Source organism: Sinocyclocheilus rhinocerous, unplaced genomic scaffold (genome assembly GCF_001515625.1).
Source record: "Sinocyclocheilus rhinocerous isolate Xijiao unplaced genomic scaffold, SAMN03320098_v1.1 scaffold3526, whole genome shotgun sequence".
Taxonomy (NCBI): domain Eukaryota; kingdom Metazoa; phylum Chordata; class Actinopteri; order Cypriniformes; family Cyprinidae; genus Sinocyclocheilus; species Sinocyclocheilus rhinocerous.
In genome coordinates this window covers 114,391-135,538 of record NW_015653006.1, presented here as the reverse complement: position 1 = coordinate 135,538, position 21,148 = coordinate 114,391, and the positions used below count along the sequence as shown (strand labels likewise).

General features: G+C 37.5%; 1 protein-coding gene across 1 annotated transcript in view; it reads left to right on the top strand.

Annotated features, from left to right (window-relative positions):
* The first annotated feature begins 338 nt into the window (after positions 1 to 338).
* Positions 339 to 21,148, top strand: part of ube2o (ubiquitin-conjugating enzyme E2O) — a 73,879-nt gene continuing 53,069 nt past the window's right edge. The window contains exons 1-3 of the mRNA XM_016521637.1: positions 339 to 1,159; positions 20,495 to 20,554; positions 20,826 to 20,936. Of these exons, the coding sequence (XP_016377123.1) occupies positions 755 to 1,159; positions 20,495 to 20,554; positions 20,826 to 20,936 (576 nt within the window). The 5' untranslated portion in view covers positions 339 to 754. The remainder of the gene's footprint in view (positions 1,160 to 20,494; positions 20,555 to 20,825; positions 20,937 to 21,148) is intronic.

The following is a 21,148-nucleotide window of genomic DNA, read 5'->3' as shown; positions in this document are numbered from 1 at the left end:
ACGTCAAAAATAACTTTAAATCCATATTCAAACTGGACCATGATGTGGTGACCCTAACCAATAAAGAGTCCTTCTAAAATGCATACAAATACACTGTCTTTAACTCTTAGCATCAATCCAAACATAGGCCATACATACATGAACCATCTGCAAAAAACATCACCAAATGTACACTTTTAAATAGAAAAAAAAAACTGGGCTTGAAATGGCACATTTCCCAACCAGGACACAGCTAACTGCATCAACAGCTTCCTTCAAGACTGATTCCTAACAAAAGTACATTTAACAAACAATCCAAGTTTAACAGCAGCCTTTATTTGTAGTCAGACACTGACACCATGTGGCTGATCTCTCATATGATCGTGTGTTTGGGTGGAGCAGCAGATGAATTATCATAGACAAACATACAACACATAACCAGTGAGCGCTGTATGACACACACACACACTATTTCCAGTGTCCCTTATTTGGACGTCATTTTTAGTCTGATACAGACTACTACAGTCTGATACTATACAACGCGACGTCAAAACATTTGCTTTGAAAACTTGCATTTTCTGATGAATGCAGTTTAGTCAAATAAACGCATGAGTGCTTTGTTATTGGAGACACTGATGTAATTCAGGACATTGGTAACAGGTAAACCCGTCCTCCATGCGGCGCTCTACGTACAGACGTAAACACGTGCCGTTCCTGCTCACAGGTTTCTATTCACTTCTCCATCCCTCTCCTCCCGCATCAGTCAGCAGCAGAGATGGCGGAACTCGCCACAGTAGCGCATTCTCCGGCCGTGAGCCCGAGCCCGAGCTCCGAGCCTTCGTCAGGCGCGCACTCTCCTACAGCAGGCGGAACACAGCGGCTCCTGTTTACGCATGACCTGGTCTACGGAAAACACCGCGGGGCGATGCGTTTCGGGCTCGTACGGATGATTCACGGCGAAGAGGATTTCGAAGATTCGGACTCCGAGATTGGCGGTGATGGCGGAGGGAGAGGAGGAGGAGATGGTGGCGGCGGCGGCGGCGGAGAAGGTGGAGGCGCTCCCGGTAATTCAGACAATGAGAGTGGGGCGGCGGACACACGGTCATGGCCTCTCGGTAGAGGATTCGTGCGGGTTCAGTGGTATCCTGAAGGAACGAAGCAGGATGTTCGGGAAACGAAGGTACTGAAAGACACAAATGATCGTGCGCATTGTTTTTCCCTTCGCTCATACAGCCAACCACAACGATCAGCAACTCATTATTTTGCTCTCTTTTCTCTGTTGTAATGATTTAAACGTGGCCGAGATACGTTTATTGTCTTTCAATTTCACCGATTCTCAGAACGTGATCAGAATGAGGTAATTTGATTAATTTTGAACCCCAGAATGGTGTCTAGGTAGGCAGCTCAAAAGGTTTAGGGACACGGCCGCTGAATCTCACATATGATCTGTTGAAAGGGCTCCGTTACTCATGAAAACACGCACAAACAAATTAATTTATTAAATTAAGCGTTTAGAATTACCATGGAAGCTGATTGGCTGTGAATATTTAAGACTTGTGAATCACTTCATTATAAACAATCACTGATCATTTGTGTATTTTTTCATTTGTTCAACCGTGATCAGCATATCCAAACACTTGTCAATAAAAAGTGGTTGTAGCTCCAACTCAGCAAGTAGTAAACAATGTAAGTGCACAATAATACTGGATAGATAAACATTCTCTCGATGTTACTGGACCTTCAGTGTATTCTTTTGCAGAATAGTTTTCAGGTTTTTTGTCAGTGCCCTTTTAAAGCATGGACTAGAATTCACTGTTTTATTCTCCAGGTTTCAGTTTTAGTTTCAGAATAAAACGCTGGACAAAAACATTATTTTCCACATACTGTACATTATTGTTTCTCCTCTTTGCCCCGCCGGTGGCAGCAACAATAAAGTTACGCCTTCTTTCTTTGCATGAATATTTGGGCGGCGTTATGCAAATCTTCCCACATCGTGACGTAGACATGTAGGGGCGTGTTTGACCGAGGCGTTTTAGGAGGGCGTGGACGAGTCTTAACTTTTATAAAGAATATCTCTTTGGGTTTGAGACTTTAGTCTTTGCAACTTTAGGGATCTTATCTATTCATGAACAGCTATAATGGGAGTGGATGGTAGCCCAAAATTTGAAGTCCAAAAAATTATATAAAGCTTGGAAGAGCCAGGATGGTTTTTAATATAACTCCGATTGTATTCGTCTGAAAGAAGAAATTCATATACATCTAGGATGGCTTGAAGGAGAGTAAATCATGGGGTAATTTTCATTTAATTTTGGGCTAACCCTTTAAGTAAAGAGATCGAAATGAAGGGGAAAAATGAATATAAACTAATGTAAAAATATAACCAATAATAATAGGCTAATAATAATAATAATAATAATATACAAATATTATGGGCAAAAGACGATCAGTTAATGGACTTACAAGACTGTAGGATGGATAAAAATGTTTTCTTGTAGGCCTATTATATATTATGCACTTTATGTAACATTTATTCATGATAAACTTCATTTGAATGCTGACTATCGCACGTAATACAGTCCGGTAGCCAAGGCCTATGGTTAATATAATAATTTAATAATGTAATAATTTCTATAATAAATAATATAATAATTTCTTAATTCATAATAAAATATTAATGAATCTAGGGCTGCACGATTAATCGAAATTAAATCACAAAGGCGATAAATCGCGATTAGTCAGAAGCTGCAATTGTTATGCCTATCTTTCAGTGAAGCACAGTTCTGTGATCAGTAGAAAATCTCCATCCGAAGGCCAGAGGGCGCTCTCGCGCTGAAACTCCAAATACACCTCGCAGAAGAAACCCAGGAAATGCCTATAGCGGTTGCTGATTAAACAGAAGATTTAACTGCTTTCATTAATTCAACGTGACTAATAAACACACGACTAAGACAATATATGGTTTATCTGAGTTCGTCTTGTTATAATTTTTATTATAATAAAGTATATAATAATGCAATGCTAATCAACATAGCCTTTATCACTGATTAGAATACTATGAAATATGTTTTAATTAATCATTCGATTAATCGTGCAGCCCTAAATGAATCCATCTCTGATAATCCCGGGTTGCTATGGTCACGCAGGTTTGTTTACGCATTAAACTCGTGGCCATGAGAAAAATATGTCGTTCCCTCTACATAAGAAGTCGTGGCCACCCAAGGCCTATGGTTAATATAATAATTTAATAATGTAATAATTTCTATAATAAATAATATAATAATTTCTTAATTCAAAATAAAATATTAATGAATCCATCTCTGATAATCCCGGGTTGCTATGGTCACGCAGGTTTGTTTACGCATTAAACTCGTGGCCATGAGAAAAATATGTCGTTCCCTCTACATAAGAAGTCGTGGCCACGAGAAATGGATGTCGTTCCCTCAACATAGCATCTCGAGGCCACGATATAAGGATGTTGTTACCTCGACAAAATGATCTCGTGGCCATGACATAATATCACGATCCCACAAGTTAATATGACGTTCCCTCAAATGAATATCTCGTGGCCACGACATATTATCACGTTCCTACGAGTTATTAGCCTGTGTCGTGGCCACGACAAAACTAAGTTAACCGAACATGTCACCTCCTGGGCACCGTAGTGACTGGTTAGGACAATTGTTTGATTATTATGGAAGAGATAGTTTGTATTCCTTGTTATTGTCATCATAGCGCAATGCAAGGCCTCTGTTTGTTTCTCACATTTAAGATCGGAAAATTGATTAATACTCTCCATTTAGATGCTGAAATCATTAGCACAAGAAATCAGTAAAATTTTTACAAACTGTGAGTATATTCTGTTTCTACTCATGTCTTCTCATTTTACTTTATTGCAGTAGTATTAGGCTATGTATAGTCCAGCTTTTTGAAACATAAAGAGACCTCATCCCTTTCCTGTGATGTAATGGTTAAATATCAATGTTTCAGGATCATTGTTATGAGGTCTAGTTGTTTTCAAAAGTGTTGCATTATGACATAGCCCAGTTGTTGTATTGTGAACCCGTGACCTTGTTTGGCAGTAGGTAGTATTTAGCTTTCTACCTACTAAAGAATCAAAACAATGACAGAAAGATTAAACATTTTTAATCGATGAAGTAAAGCATTTGAAACAATCAGGAAAAAGGGGTGTGCCATTTTTAAGGCGTGGCTCCTGTAGTGCGGCAGTGTGCTGCTGCAGTTCCTCCCTCTTTGCTCCAACGCAGACGCACATGTACAGCATTTTGTTCATTAGCGCAAGAAGTCTAAACAAGCATGCAGTGAGCAGATTCTTATTGATCTTTGTAATCAAGCCTTGTTTTGGGCTCAGGCTGTGAAGGTTACTGCAAACTGAACAAAATATGAGCCTGTTTTACTGAAGAGGGTTCACAAATTTAGGACAGTAATATATGACATTATAGCATGACAACATTTTTTTCTGCAGGGATGAAAGAACAAAAAAAGAATAAAACTCATCAGGAAAATAACTATTCTAAGTACCATCTATTTTTATCACTACACCGTAAGTGACCCATTCAGTTTTCTTCAGTGTGTGTGTGCACGTGTGGATGAGAAAAGATGCGATAAGACATTGTGAAATGCTGGGATATCTGCCCATTTCACTCTCCACATCCCACCTAACTGTGCAGTACCATACACTGCACTGCGTGGTGCTTTGAAAAATGTCTGCTAGGAGCCAGAGCTGATCTGGAGCTATTTGTAATCATATAGTTCTAGGCTTTTTCTATTCACAAAAAAAACAACAACAACAGGATTGCTCTTTATAGAATAGTCATGTTCTCATGATTTAAAATGTATATGACATTATAGCATGACAACATTTTTTTCTGCAGGGATGAAAGAACAAAAAAAGAATAAAACTCATCAGGAAAATAACTATTCTAAGTACCATCTATTTTTATCACTACACCGTAAGTGACCCATTCAGTTTTCTTCAGTGTGTGTGTGCACGTGTGGATGAGAAAAGATGCGATAAGACATTGTGAAATGCTGGGATATCTGCCCATTTCACTCTCCACATCCCACCTAACTGTGCAGTACCATACACTGCACTGCGTGGTGCTTTGAAAAATGTCTGCTAGGAGCCAGAGCTGATCTGGAGCTATTTGTAATCATATAGTTCTAGGCTTTTTCTATTCACAAAAAAAAAACAAAAAAAACAACAACAACAGGACTGCTCTTTATAGAATAGTCATGTTCTCATGATTTAAAATGGCAAAACTGTTGTTGAGCTGTAGGTTGTAGTGCAGTAGAATCTATTTTTGTATCAAGGCTTGATTTGTGTGGAAATAACCACACAAAATGGATTTTTGGCCTAATTTTTAGGATAGCAGTGTGTCTAAAATATCAATTTGTGATCTTTCCCACAATTCCTTGGCTAACAGCAGAAGCAGATGCCCTCTTTAAGGAGCTCAGCATACAAGCATACCAGGGTTCCCACGCTTCTTGAAAGTACTTGAATATCAGACACATGGATTCAAGGCCTGGAAAGTACTTGAAAACAAATACAAGTCCTTGAAAGTGCTTGAATGAAATAAATTTTGTTTAGTAGAATGGTGCTATTTAAAAAATTGTCCTATATGCGCTGACGCTGTCAAAGACAAAACGAAACGGCGCTAATGATTGGGGGTTGAGATGGGGTAGCGCGAGAAAAAAAACTTAGCGTGTGAGCTGATGTGCAGCCCTGCATGAACCTATGGAGAAGCAGTGCATTTGTGACTGAACATTACTGCGTGCGACTGAAAAAAAAATATTTAGGAGCACCAGTGCGACTGACCCGATCAGCATATTTGTGTTTGGGCTCAGGGGAGCTTCAAAGGTTTCTAACGTACTTACAACGTGTTTTTGCTGCGTTGAGTAATGTATCACAGACAAATCTGTTGATTCCTTGAACACAATGTTAATCAGAATCCACTCACTACTCAAACACCGGAGTTTTGTTCAGTGCTGAGTTCTGCAATTTCACGAATCTTCTCATTATAGCAAACAAAGTGTTGACAGGGTGTAAATAATAGATTTATTGTGCAGTGTATGGAGCTTCGTTGATTAGAATGGAACTTTGTGAGATCGCGATGAGTGACAGCTTTTAATGATTATTAAGGTGATTGTTAAGTTTGCAAATGTGATATTGATTTAATACAACAGTCCATTAAACAAGAAATTAATATTAAGTGACTTGCATTGACTGACTACAACACTATTGCCTGATTTTGCTTTATTTCATCAACAAAAATAATTTCAAACAATGTCACAGCTGAGCCGCTGCGCATCTCCAAGCAAACACAGCGGTGTTTCGTTTATGAATGAACGTGCATTTTTTAAACGAATCTGAATCAATTACCCATTCATAAAGCCAGTCACTTGCTTCATTCCTGAATGAATTAGTCATTCGAACGAATCAATTGAATGATTCACTGATAAACGCAATGATTTTCCGCCACCTACTGGCAGTTTTACTTTAATTTTTAAAGGATCTTTTCTGTTATTTAATTCGTTTAATATTTCTATATTCAAAATGTTATATTTAAAACATTAACCTCAACATGAATTTATGAATTTAATTGCACTCATGCCACCTCTGGGCCTCATTAAACGTCTGAAAATACACTTTTGTGTTCTTCTGTGCCACCTCTGTAGTACAAATTATTTTTTTTAATACTGATTTCATTTGATTGGTAACTTATTCTTATTCTACTTGATTTTATTCTATTGTTTTAATTAGAAATTTAAAAAAGCTTATAAATATAATTTTTCAATTTGACATAAAAGATGACATACTTTTAATAAAGTTAGAAAAATGCCATTACAAAGGTGTAAAAACTAAATTCCCTGTAAATCACTTTAAGGAGTCTAATATCATCTCGTAATGGGAAGGCTGATATTTGATCAGAATTTTTGATTATTGATTAGAAGGTGCTCCTGAAATTTTTGACTGTGCTCCTAAATTTTTTTAAATTTTAAAAGAAAAGTAAGCGTAGAGCCCTGTTTAACCACTTTTTATTAATAAAAAAATTGAGAAATTCTTTCAAATTTAAATATTTTATAAGAATTTATGAAAAAATGGGATTTACAATAAAAAGTTATTTACAAAATTATTTTGACTCGAGCTTTTTTATTAATTAAAAAATTGAGAAATTCTTTCAAATTTAAATATTTTATAAGAATTTCAGCAAAAAACTGTTTGATGCAAGAATATATATTTTTATCAATTTTGAGAAATTGTATTTGAATATTACCAGTGTGAACTCCATTGACTTCAATGGATTTAATTAAATTCCTTTGAACACGACTGCTCAAAATGGTCTAAATTTATGAAACCTACACGTTCAAAACCTCATTACTCTGAATTTTTTAATGTAAATGTTAAGTGTAAGTGAAATGTTAAGTACTGTAAGAGGTCTTTCATGATGTTACATATGCTGGGGTGTGAATTTGATAGGTGTTTGATATAAAATAAATGGTGCTTTAAAAAGTCCTTGAATCTGGTGTTCATGAAAGAGTGGGAACCCTGGCATACACTCTATGCAGAGAGCTTGTGTATAGTATCTGGTTTTTATTAATTTTTTTGTAAACAACACCATTGTCACCATTGTAGATTCACCCCACACTGCATGAACAGAGAGATGTAGCATATCTCACAAATGGGTATTATTAATAGTATCATACCCATACGAGAGACCATACAATGAGCCCAGGGCCTAATATGTATCACAGCTATAATGTTGTTCCACTATGGAGGTAAACTGACAGCATCTGTAAAGGATTTGAGGGTGTGATTTAAGGATCATCTGAATTTGAATTAAATGATGACTCCTAGTGAAACCGATCTCATTTTGAGTCTGTAATGTGAAAATATCTCTGGAATGAACTACAGATGCTTAAACAATGAGATCAGATTCATGTCCCCTGAGATTTTTCTGGATGGCACTCATCAGGACACAGCATGAATCCTGAATAAATGATCGCAAACAGAAGGTTGTAATGTCCCATCTGTCTTTTGTCTTACAACATTGTCCTTTTGTTTCTCTCACTCTTTCTTTATCACTGCTGACTCAGCTTTGGGGGTGGGGTGAAGTGGGGGTGGGGCTAACCTTATAGATGTCCCAATAAGAGACTGGCCAATCCCTCTACTATGGCTTTGTTATAGTTGACCATTTCAGCAGACTTATATATATATATATATGTGTAAATGTTAAGTGTAAGTGAAATGTTAAGTACTGTAAGGTCTTCCATGACACTACATATTCGGGGGTGTGAATTTGATAGGTGCTTGATATAAAAATGGTGCTTTAAAAAGTCCTTGAATCTGGTGTTCATGAAAGAGTGGGAACCCTGGCATATAAAGGGGTCCTATTATGCTCTTTTACAATGTCTTGAATTTGTATTGGGGCTGTTCTAGAACATGTTCTCTTGCTTGGTGGTTCGAAAAACGCATTATTTTTTACATAATTTACATAATTACAATACCTTTCTCCCCATCCTGGCACAAACGGATCGATTAGTTCCAGGTTTGATGAAGGCCCACCTTCCGAAAAACGAAATGTGATGTGATTGGTTAGCTGTCCCAGTGTGCTGTGATTGGCGAACAGCTGAGACGGTGTTTCAGTTCTGCCTTGTACTGTACTGTGTTTCCCTTGCCAAAGCAGCAAGTTCTGTCTGCTCCGGTTTAGTTAAGGATGGCGTCAATATTGCTATATCAATTTGAGCCGGATTCAGACCCAGAGAATATTGAACAAGAGAATCGCGCAGAACCTTTGCACGCATGGATATTGCGAGACATATTAGAGTGGTAACTGTTGTTGTTTTTTTGGCTAAATCACGTTTTAGATAGGATGTCAACAACCGCTTAAAAATAACTGCATTTACTATGTACAGATAAGTGCATATGTATTATTTTATTGTTATTTAATTCTAACATTATAACATGAATTGCAGTGAAACTGTTATACAGTTGAATTTATTTATACCATAGTCCAGTGTTTCCCAGGCTGCATATATATGCAAACTCATTCTCTGGAGTGGTAGAGATTAAGGTTTCCCCGGTAACGGCTTTACACAAAGCAGCGCTCCGCTCAAAAAAATATAATTATTCAGGTGCATGTGTAATAACTTGCGAAAACTTGAGGCTACAGCAGCACTTCTTCATCGTCGACATCTTGTCTGATGCACTCAACCAAGCGTTCTAACCACGACCTCACCCCTCCTCACCCCCCAACCATTTGAATTTCCGTAGGCAGGAATTATTTTAATGATATTCTAGTGGGCCGCTTTGTGATATCACAAAACCCAGAAAACAAACGCTGTAGTCCAAACGAGCCGTTCGTTGTAGTTTTTTTGGGGATTTTTTTTAAACGAAATATCTCCCTTTGGAGTGGACTTTGAGATTCGTAAGTTTGAAGATGCCCAAACATACACACTACACACTGACTAAAATTCAAAAAGTGAAAAAGCATAATAGGACCCATTTAAAAAATTAAATAAAATAAAAATAAAAATTCCCCCAAAAATAATGGATTGGCCATTAGCACTATAAACACATGATGTCTGTTTCATTCACACTGGATGCAAGAGGGCGCACTCGCACAGAAAATCCACATATCCAGTCACAGAAGTAGCGGAACTCATGACCCTCCAGGAAATCCCTTATAAGGACAAAGGCTTAGCTATTATAGCTGTAACTGAGTAAACCGAACATATAAACGTTTTGAATGAAAAAAAAAGACAATAAACGCTCGACTGCGACAATATAGTTTATCTGTGTTATTCAAGCCATCTCTGGTATTTTCATAATAATTAAGTATATTTATTTATCCATTGCTAATCGATGTATTCTTTTTAAAGTAGCCCATGGAACATATTTTCTGCCTCATTCTGTGACAAGAAACCACATCAAAAGGAAGCATTTGACTGGTGTTGTGGAGTAAAAAGGTTAATGTTCTCTTTTGTTGGACAACAGGTTTAGAAATGTGAATACAAGGGAAGTTTAGCTTTAGGCATTTTAATTTAAGCATGTTTAGCTTAGTTAACGGAAGGCTATCTGCTGCCATCAGAGCAAGTGTGTAATTACTGCATTCATGCGCTCCTCGGATGCTCTCATTTCCCAAGTTGTGCTTTTAAGTCGGAATGTGAAAACAACATGGACACACTCATTACTACAAAGATTTGTTGGATTTGTATTATTAGAGCTTTCTGACTTGAGTTCACGTACATTTTCTCAGTCGGGAAATTATTTTTCACGTGCGGTGCCGGTGATGATGCTTCTTACGTCCATTTCGGAGAACCAGAGCACAAAAATTTCAATCGATTGCTCAGGCATGGCACCGAAATGAGGCACTGAAATCTGCGTTCTGATTCGGTTCTAGTACATACCGGTTACATATGAAAATGTAGCTAGTGGAATTGAACAATCTGCTTTTTGAGTTGAATTTGGTCAAATTTGGCCTTTATTAGAGTGGATCAGTAACAGGATCTCAAGGATGCCCCACTTAACAGATAGAGCTGACCTGGATCCAGATTTAGTATTTAACCCAGTATTTACAGGTTTTATCTTGTTCATGGATTACATATACACTTGGTCAGATTGTTACTTTTTGCATTGTTTCTGCCAGAGTTTTATGACATATAAACACACCTGAAAAGCACACACATAAAGCTTCTTGTCACACAGCATGTGAGTATTGAACTGAGATCTTTTTGGCACCTTGTTGGGCTTGAACGGTCAAATACACACACTTATGTGTCAAAATGCTGTCTTTGCAAGTATCCTTGTAAACACAGTTGTTTCTGTCTTAAGTGAATGTGAACAAAAAACATGTGTATCAATATATTAGATCTTTACATTTGGTCTTAGTGACAGCAGGCTAATAAACCTGGTGCTGTCTGTGTTGTTAATGTTAATCAAACAAAAAGTGAGAGAATTTCTCGCTGCTCTCAACTGATTCACTTTTGTCATTTTAACAGGAATAAATCTATATTTTAAGGGCACCTGTTAAGCCCCTTTTTACAAGGTGTAATATAAGTCTCAGGTGTCTCCAGAATGTATCTTTCTTCAGTTCAGTCTCATGTTACAGAGTCTTCTGGTTTTTCAAGTGTTCGTTCATCACGTGAAAGACCCATAAGCTTAACCCAGGCCCGGATTGGCTAATCGGGAGCACCGGGAGGATTCCCGGTGGGACGATCTGTTTTTTTGGCCGCTAGGGCCGTGGTGTTGTCATGCCACTGGGGTTGAAATATGGATGCTGTCCACTGATCTATAATAGATATTATATATAGATCAGTGATGCTGTCCCTAGACTGCCTGCACTCATAGCAGCCCCACTCTTTTTATTTATAATTTTCTCGCAGCCCATATTATTATTTTCACCAGACCATATCAATAACAAATTCTCAATTGATAATTATTCATTCTTTTTCGCAAATCATTGTTTTATTTGTGAAGTAGCCGTTTGAGGAAGGCTTTAAGACCAAGCGGAATCCTCTGCCGGCTCCAGCTTCACAGCGAGCGGGTCTCGCGCTGACGGCAGTTCCCTTCACCATCCGCGTTTTGATTCAGTTTGGGGCGAATGCAAACAATTTATTGATCATGAGCCCAACATTCAAATTACCTGAGGGAAGACGTCTTTCATTGAAATGCAGTTAAATAGAGAGAATAGAGAGAGAGAAAAAAGACATTAAAAAAATTAACTTCTAGCGTATTCTTGGACCTCATTATTGAAGTAGGCTACAAATCCAAGCACCAGAAGCAGCCCACACTCTCTAAGTTTTCTTTAATTGAAAAATATGCATTTTCATTCATTCAAAGGCTATATGGCTGTAATGATTTTTTTAGTTCAAAACTTTAAATGCCATTGTTTAAAATGCTTTATTGACTGACGTTTCATAGACCTTCAGTTGTTACGCATTAAAAATTCATGCAATTTGTAATTTCACAATATTTCCACCTCCTAACTTACTACGCTTGTGAAGTCAAAATTCTATATTGGTACAATTTACTCAGGCCGATGACATATTTGTATGACATTAAAATTCTTTTTAGAATAATTGTACATAAATAGGTTAAGTAAAACAATTGTGATTATTTCTGAGAACTATTTGACTGCAGGCAGACATACATTATGGTACAGTACAAATATTTGGAGCGTCCCTTATTCTGTCCCTTATTTTCTTAAAGAACAAACACTTATTTTCTACAAGAATACAAGAATAAACACTATTTTCTTAAAGAATAAAAGATAAAGAATCACAATTGTGCCTTATTTTCCATTTCTGAAGTTAATTGGCAACCCTAATGATGACGTAATTATCTTTTGACTCCCCTGACAGCTGCACTGCTCAAAAACAAAAAACCTAAGTTGTTGGAGATATGCGAGCAAAAAATAATAGATGAAAAATGGATAATAGGAAGCGCAAAGGCAGCACTGAAACGGGCAGTAAAAAAAATAAAAAAATAAAAATAAGTGGGCTAAGGCATGAAACTCCAGGGCTGAAAATTAGTCCCACTCTGGCCCTGGCTTAACCTATGCAGTCTGAGCCGGAAAGAGACTTAATAATAATAACCAACTCTTTATTACCTTTGTTACAACATTCAGTGTTATGGAAAATAACCATCATGACAGAAATTCACACATTTATAAACTGTAAGAAGTAAAAAGCTACAATTTGAGACCAGAAACGCATCACGTAACTGTAAGAGTAAATAATAATTATAATAATGATAATACTACTATTACTAATAATAATAATAATAACTATGCACCCGTTTAAGAGGTGGTGAGCTAATCATAGACTGAAGACTCAGGTAAACAATGAATTAATCTTTTCTGTTTCTTATAGCATTATAGTTTTGTATTGTTTGTAGTTTGATCAACGTTTGCGTAAGTAGTAGATGTGGAAGTAACACGTAACATTTTAATTATATTTTGCTAAAATGAATGAAATGACTCGAAAAAAGATTCGTTCATTTTGCTGAACCAGACTCAAAGGGACCATAGGTCCCGCCCACTGGTGTTCTGTCACCTAACGTGGCTGACACTTGATTACGCTGAATGCGAGTGTCGCATCAAAAGCAAATAGAAATGACAGTCACAGCGTCACAAACGGTGGCCTAGGGAGCCGATCCGGTGATCCACAGCGCAAAGTTGTTGTATTTCCTCAGCAACCAGCATGTATCAGCTTCAGGCGTGATGAAGCGGATATCGTTATAGTCGATATAGTTTTGCTTTCACAACGAAACACACAGCGCCTTCACGACGTGTTCCGAAGATGAACGAAGGTCTTACGGGTTTGAAACGACACCAGGGTGAGTAATTAATGACATTATTTTCATTTTTGGGGTGAACTAACCCTTTAAAGGACCCGCCTCTTAAAACAGGTCGTTTTAGAGAGAGGGTCAGAAGGAGGGTTGAAAATAATAATTTTTCCACATTTATATTTTTTTTTGTACAATTTTTTTTTTTTTTAAGTTATAAGTAAACCTCAAGGAACATAATAAAATAATTAAAAAATCCATGTCATGACCCCTTTAAACTCAAATACACACAAGTTTGTTAAAAACACAAGTTACAAAACACACAGTCGTTTATGTCTGTGAAGTTAAACAGCTAAGAAAGAAATCACATGTTTATATTAGATCTGTGTATTAAGTGACAGCAGCAGTAGGTAATATACAGTACCTACTGCTGTTTATGCTGTTAATATGACGCAAACAATAAAATAAAAACAAAATCACACACTGCTCTGGATTGAATCATTTCTATAGCTTTAATAAGAAGACATTTCTTTCTTGAATGCTGCTTTTAAATGCTCTAGCATGAAGATAAACATGGCGGATCGTGTGCAGCTCACTCAGGTCGACAGGTAGTAAAATTCGAATAGTGTTTTTATTTTTCGAATAATAATTACAGATTGAATATTCAACTATTTGTGCACACCCCTAAAATATTGAGATAAATTTTTGTCAATATCTTACACCCCTTATTCAAATGTTATACATCTTTTATTATATATAAAAAAAGAAGGCACATGTGAACTGAAAGAATTAACCAGTGTTCGTACAGGGTGCTTAAGTCATTTGCATACAATGGTTGCATTTAGCCACCTAGTTGCACGGAACTTTCATATTGGTCGTGAAGCAACCATTACCCTCTGTTATGAAATAAATGAATGGTACATTTATGAATATATCCACTCAACAAATTACCATTAGTACGACTGAAAGAAAAGTATAGCAGGTTTTCTAGGGCTGAACTGTGTAAATAACAATTTATAAATTATAAAATAAATTCTGCCATAATTTTGCAAAAACGCAGTTTTACAGAAATAGAAAAAAAAATATTTTTCAAGCCAGTGACTAAACAATCAGCTTCACACTGTTCCTGTTAGTAGCATGAAAACGTGTTATCTATATTGTGATTATTTTATATACAGAAAGTGAACAAAGATCGTTCTCTTTATAATTGCTAGATCAGTCAATTCAATTCATTGATTCTAAATGTTGGCCAAAACTCCTCTTATAATTAATGCTAGGCTGTAACCATCTATTAAACATTGGCAGAAACTTTTTTATTTTTTATTAAACGTGAAGAAATTGAATAGTAAAGGAAATTCTAGGTCTAATTCTAGTTTGAAAGTAATTGTTTTGAAGTATTTGCAAATAATATTTAATTATTTTATTATTTTTTTTTTTTAAGTTGCCAGTCACTGCCAGCATTGTTCAGTTTCACAAAATTTTTATGGCCCCAAAATATTTTGTTGTATGAATATCTGAACATGCAATATGTCAAAAGAAAAACAGTGCCTGTGCTTTAAAAAACAAAACAAAAAAAATCAACACTGCAGCTTGTCTGATATAGAGACATGTTGCATGACTACGAGAGTGATATTGCTCATATATTTCCAAGTGTATTATACTGCTTTCATTATTCAGGTCAATCACATATTCATGGGAAAAAAAAATCAGTTTGAATGAGGAAAGCGTTATCTTTGTCATAGTATTCTTTAAACCAGTGGTGCCCAATCCTGGTCCTGGAGCACCCCCAGCGCTGCACATTTTAGATGTCTCCATAATCAAACACATGCGATTCAACTTTAGTAACAACATTATCAACATTAGTAAAGACTTGGCTTATTTGAAATGAGAACCTATCATGGTGATCACCGCAAAATGCATTTCTCTCGCGAGAGTGAGTCAGCCATGCAGTCAAGCACAGTTGCTCTTTCCCGACTGCACTGACAAAAGGCATGATGGGAAACGACTTGCTGACAACACAGCTTAATGCTCATTGGTTCAAACAACCATGTTTTTGACAACAAAACAAACAACAAAAAACACAGCGGGCTAACGTGAGGGGAAGCCCCGGCTTAGCGTGCGCTGAGGCCGGGATAGAGTGAGCTGAGGCCGGGCTAGCGTGAGCGGAAGCCCCGGCTTAGCGTGCGCTGAGGCCGGGATCGGGCAAGAGTGAGCTGAGGTGGCGGGGTCGAGAACGGCGCGCCCGGCAGATGCGACGAATGAGCGGCAACCACATGTGACGACCCCGTGCTGGACTCCGCTTCATCCACGGTGAAAGTTGATGTGTTCCCTCAGCGACCAGCACAGATCAGCTCTAGGCATGACGAAGCGGTTATCGTCCTCTTTTGGAAGACCAAACAAAGTAGTTTCGCTTTCACAACGAAGCACACAGCGTCTTCACGACATGGCTGCAGCGTCAACAATACTACAGTGAGAATAAAAGTTACGCCTTCTTTCTTTGCGTGAACATTTGGGCGGCGTTATGCAAATCTTCCCACATAGTGAGGTAGATATGTGGGGGCGTGTTAGAACGAGCCGTTTTAGGTAGGTGTGGCTGACTCTGAACTTTTATAAAGAATATCTCTTTGGATTTGAGACTTTAGTCTTTGCAACTTTACAGATCTTCTTTATGCACCAAGAGCTTGTAACACTCCAAAGAGAAAGGAAAAATTAAAATCACATCATATGAGTTTGAGCTCCTTTTAATCGGGAGAATTTTCTGAAAAAAATTACGTGCAATTTTCCATGATCTATGCATGTTTCATGAAGTTACAAATAAAAGCGCAAAGTGAAAGTACAGTTATTCTGCTGTGCCTCAAGCGCGCCTGTCTGGTTTCATGTGTTACAGCTCTATGAACGAAATCTTTCGATCTGATCGACGGATTATGGTAAATTTGGGCTCTTTTTAATCGGGAGAATTTTCTGAAAATACTTCTGTGCGGTTTTTCAAGATCTATGCATGTTTCGTGAAGTTATGAGCTAAAACGGCACAAGACTGCAACCTCTGATTTTTTTGCTAAGCTACATGTCCTAATTCTGTTTTATGTGTTATAGCGCTATGAGTGATATCTTTAGATCTGAATGATGGATTATGGTTGATTATGGTGAGTTTGGGCTCTTTTTAATCGGGAGAATTTTCTGCAAATAATGACGTGCCAGTTTCTATGATATGCATGTTTCATGAAGTTAGGAACGAAAACGCTACATGACAGCTACCTTAGATTTTTTTTGCTAAACTACATGCCGCCTGTGCAGTTTTATGTGCGTTATAAATTCTTATGAGAATGAGACCTTTCAAATGATATATGACACATGACTATCTGAGCTGTATGATGTTTTTGACATATTAGAGTAAATGGCACAAAAAACATATTTAGTAAATTATGAATTTTTTGTCATTTATCAGCAAATAACTCGGCACTACTTTGGAGTAAGCGGCTACATGCATTGTAAAGCTCAGACTCTAAGCTTTCAAATTATATCAATTTTTGTTGATCAAGGCAGTGGTTTGAAAAATATGATTAGTAATATTTTCGCGGAGGGGGGGCGTCCCGCCTGCGGTACACTCCGGTTTAGAGTGGCTGCTCCGCGCTCGTTAAGAGTTGATCAAAATAATTACATTCATTTAAAATATTTTGTTATTCCATTCAGGGGTTACTTAGTATTTGATTATGAATTTTTTCGTGCGGGCTTAAAGGGTTAAAAAGGATAGAAAACACATTGTTGGTAGAAATAAATAACTGGTACTTTGGGTGTGTTGTACACCATATTTATTTTCATATAAAAGTAACAAAATTTGAGTTACATTCAATTTATTAACAGCAAAGTATGTAAGTGTGAACCACACAATATCCACCTTTGATCCTGTAGGTGTCTGATCCCTACAAGAAGTCAGAACTGTCTGACCTGTTTTCACTCCTCCCCTCACTGCAACTGTCTACTCTTGTCTACTTTTAAGGCGAGTGGAGGCACATCTCAAATGAGCCTACTTCTAGATCTCAAATATAGGTGTTAGATAAAAGAGATATCAAAAGTGTGCAGTGGGGGTGCTCCAGGACGAGGATTTGGAACCGCTGCTTTACCTGGCTATCCTTACTGCAACGTGATGAGTGTCAGATGATGAGCCCTTTGCCACCGCAGTCATATTTGACAGTGAGCTGGACGCTGAATCACTTCCACGCTCCGGCGCCCAAGAGCTGTGGAGAAGGAAGCAGCAGCTGGAGGCAATAGAGTCTGGGGATGAGCTCATACTGAATCAGTATTTCCGTGCCTCACTTCCGCCTGAACTACCTGTGATTTTCGTCAGCGACAGGCCCCTCCCGATGGAGCCTGCTTGTCCCTTTTGTTGTGTTAGAAAATGACCAGCATTTTTGTGAATTGTCATAGCAGCTGGATATGTCACTCATGCAGTGTCGCATTCGCCGCTTCCTATCAGCTTCGTTGCAACGGCTGGTCCGACTGCTCAACCCAACTTCACATGTATTATTCCACAAGTGCTGTTATATGCCCCTTCATGTAGGTATGATCACAGTTCACCTGCGAGAAAGAATGTTCACACCCCCTCATGTCTATTGACTTCCACTTATGCTGTGCACCCTTTACAGCAGTGGTTCTCAGACATTAAACTGATGCCTTGTTCTATTTATGACGTACTGACACAAAGTTAAAATGATTTGCAACGGTCGACTTGCGGCGCGACGCGACAACTGTAGTGTAGTATAGACACAGTGAGTGAAGCCGAGAGCAAGATCCTCGTCATATTTTCTGCATTTAGCTTTTAAATGACCAGCACCTGCCTGGGTCTGTGCGACTTCATCTATGGCTTTTCTCTTCCCTTTCACAAACCGATCCATCTCCCATTCTAAGTTACGTCCTTTGGCTGTTTACTGTTTTATTTCTTTTCTTTTGCTGCTGATGACCCGCGCCCCCCCTGCAATACTCGGGCGCCCCCCCTGGCGGGCACGCCCCACACTTTGAGAACCACTGCTTTACAGTAACACGGTGTGATTTGATACATTCTTCGTAGCGTCTGCTTCTGATACGGCGTTGAGAGACTGATATGGAAAGGGAACATCTCCATTTACTGCCGTAACCTCGACCCCCTGAAATGAGTGAATGAGGCGTCGCAATCATGCTGTGTTAATTATGCTGAGGGTTTTCCGTAACTTCCTTATTTGGTTGAAAGATTCTGAGAAAATTACGTTCAGCTTCACCTTATAGGGTGTGTAGCCTCCCAAAATGTGTGCACTTGAACGGCATTGACTATTGCAGGGCAATAGCATGATTTAATCAGGTTTCAGTATATTTAGGAGAAAGGTGTTTTCCCATAGCATCAGCTTCTGATACAACATCTCGTTCCCTCATGTCAAGGGAACCAAGGTTAACTGGACACAATTTCACATGACATCGCTGGTCAGTCCATTGATCTTGATAAAGCATTAGATTCAGTGTTACTCCAGCACACTTTGTTTGCTGGTTGAACCTTATAAGGTGTTGTTCAAAGGTAAAATAATTTCCTTGTTTACAACCTTGTTTTGTTCAAGAATGGATCAGCGTTTTCAACTTGCTCATGAAAACAGTCCCTTGCCACCACCTACTGGTGTAACAATGCAGTCCCTCCAGTTTCCACGATTCCGCGATTGCTGAATCCAAGGAAAAATAAAGTCACGTTTTTTGTGATCCTGCATAATTCGCCATTTCACCACAAAATAATCACAAAAATTAAGGTCTCACAAAAAGCTAAATTATAATTACTAACTGAATTATCCGTCATTTTAATAAAGATAAAATGCATTATTTTCAAGATACAGATAGCCTACGTGATATCAGTGAGTGGTGTGTGTGAAACAGCGAAAATGAAACTTTCTCACCGGAGTCTCACATAACTGCCATGGACCGGCAAAGCAATTTCCTAATGCATTACACCAGAGTGGTGGTAAAATGTTTTGTAGTCCTTATATTAAAATTCGGATGACAACAGATGACAAAAGAAATTCTACTGTTGCTATCTCAGTAGAAGCAAACTTCTGTGACATATGGACTTGTCTGTGGAATCAAACGCATGCAGTTAACGATGTCTTAGATAGACGACCACTGGACATAAGCTAAATTAAGTAAGCAAAAGTGATTATTGTTTTATGTGGCTGGGTGATATAAGTGTCAAATCGACAGAGATTTCATTTATATCAGGCACAGCTTTCAGTGGACAGTACTGTTTAAAGTTATTAACACATTAGAGCAATTAAGAAACAGGATGAATGACAAAATAAAAAGCATCACATGGTTGATTGTAACAAAAATAGTTATTAAAAGTGCAGTATACGGCGAAAGAGAACTCAATTCAGTCAATCAGACTGACTGCGGATTTGTGTTTTGTGCGCTAATTAATTTTTTGCTAAATAAACAAGCTTCATGCATTTTCTTTGTTCTTTGTGTCATGCATGACTATTGTGCATCTAACATAATGCATAATATGGTAAATGTACTATCATAATTATGTATATATATAAATAAAACATCGTAAAAATGACTGATTGTGTAACCTGCACTGAAGTTGCTAAAAAATTCCCATGATTAACGTACAGACATTTTAGTTTATTTTGATTGCAATGTAACAATTACTTCAGTTACAGTGTTTTACAAATAATATTATGCTTTACAATGATTTTACAAATAAAATGCTGCTTCTTTTAACTTCAGTTATAGCATCTTGGAATAAGAACAGTATAGGAAGTTTATGATGTTGAGCATGCTCTTAAATGCTGTAGTCTTCTGGGCTTTGTTCCCACATTTAAGGTTGCCAGTCATTGCCTACTTTGCATTTTCTGCTATTTATTTGTACCATTTAGTTTTATTAGAATATTTAAATTTATTTAATTCCTTTTTTTTTCTTTCTGTCAAATAATGAAGAATTTTGATTACATTTTTGACTGCAGTCCATGAAAAAAATAAGTGCTTAATGTCCTTGAAAGCCCTGGTATTTCATTTGACAGTTTCTGTACAAATCCTGATTAACAAGTAAAGAATCAAATGGAGAAAAAAAAAAAAAATTCATGCTGTTTGACTTCCTAAGGCATAAGCAACAGCTGTTATAACCTGCTCATACGTCCTCTCTCTCTCTCTCTCTCTCTCTCTCTCTGCTAATTCCTTATAATTCCTATCTTGATCTTGAAGCTGAAACTTGAAGATCGATCCATTGTGCCTAGAGACTTTGTCCGGAGAATGAATTCAAATGTAAGTTGTATTTTTGTTACTTGTACTTAAAGACAAAACAATGTACAGGGCAATAGAGAAAAAAAACTCCCTCAAAGAATTAGACGCTACTGAAACTGCTAAATGAAACTAGTTATTAAAAATGAATAGAAACTACTAAAAAGGCCTGGTATGTAGGAAGGATTGTAGCATAGAATTCTTAAAATGTTTTTGCAGACAATGTGTAATCTTTTTGATGACCGTATCAAGAAGCTTAAATCTGTGGTTAATTATTTGTTCTCTGAATCCACAGGATAAACAGTGTGGCATTGTGACTAACATAAACACCGAATGTGCAGTGAAACTTGTAGGGACCAACTGTGCTCTATATCCTGTAAATAGCAAAGACCTGCAGCATGTCTGGGTGAGTTTCTCTGGGAGACATTTCAGCTTGACATATATTGTGGTTGGATTATGTACTCTGTGTGTGTATATATATATATATATATATGTATATATATACAGTGCCTTGCGAAAGTATTCATACCCCTTCATTTTTTTTTACATTTTGTTATGTTGCTGCCTTATGATAAACTTCTTTAAATTACTTTTTTTCCACATCAATCTACACTCCAT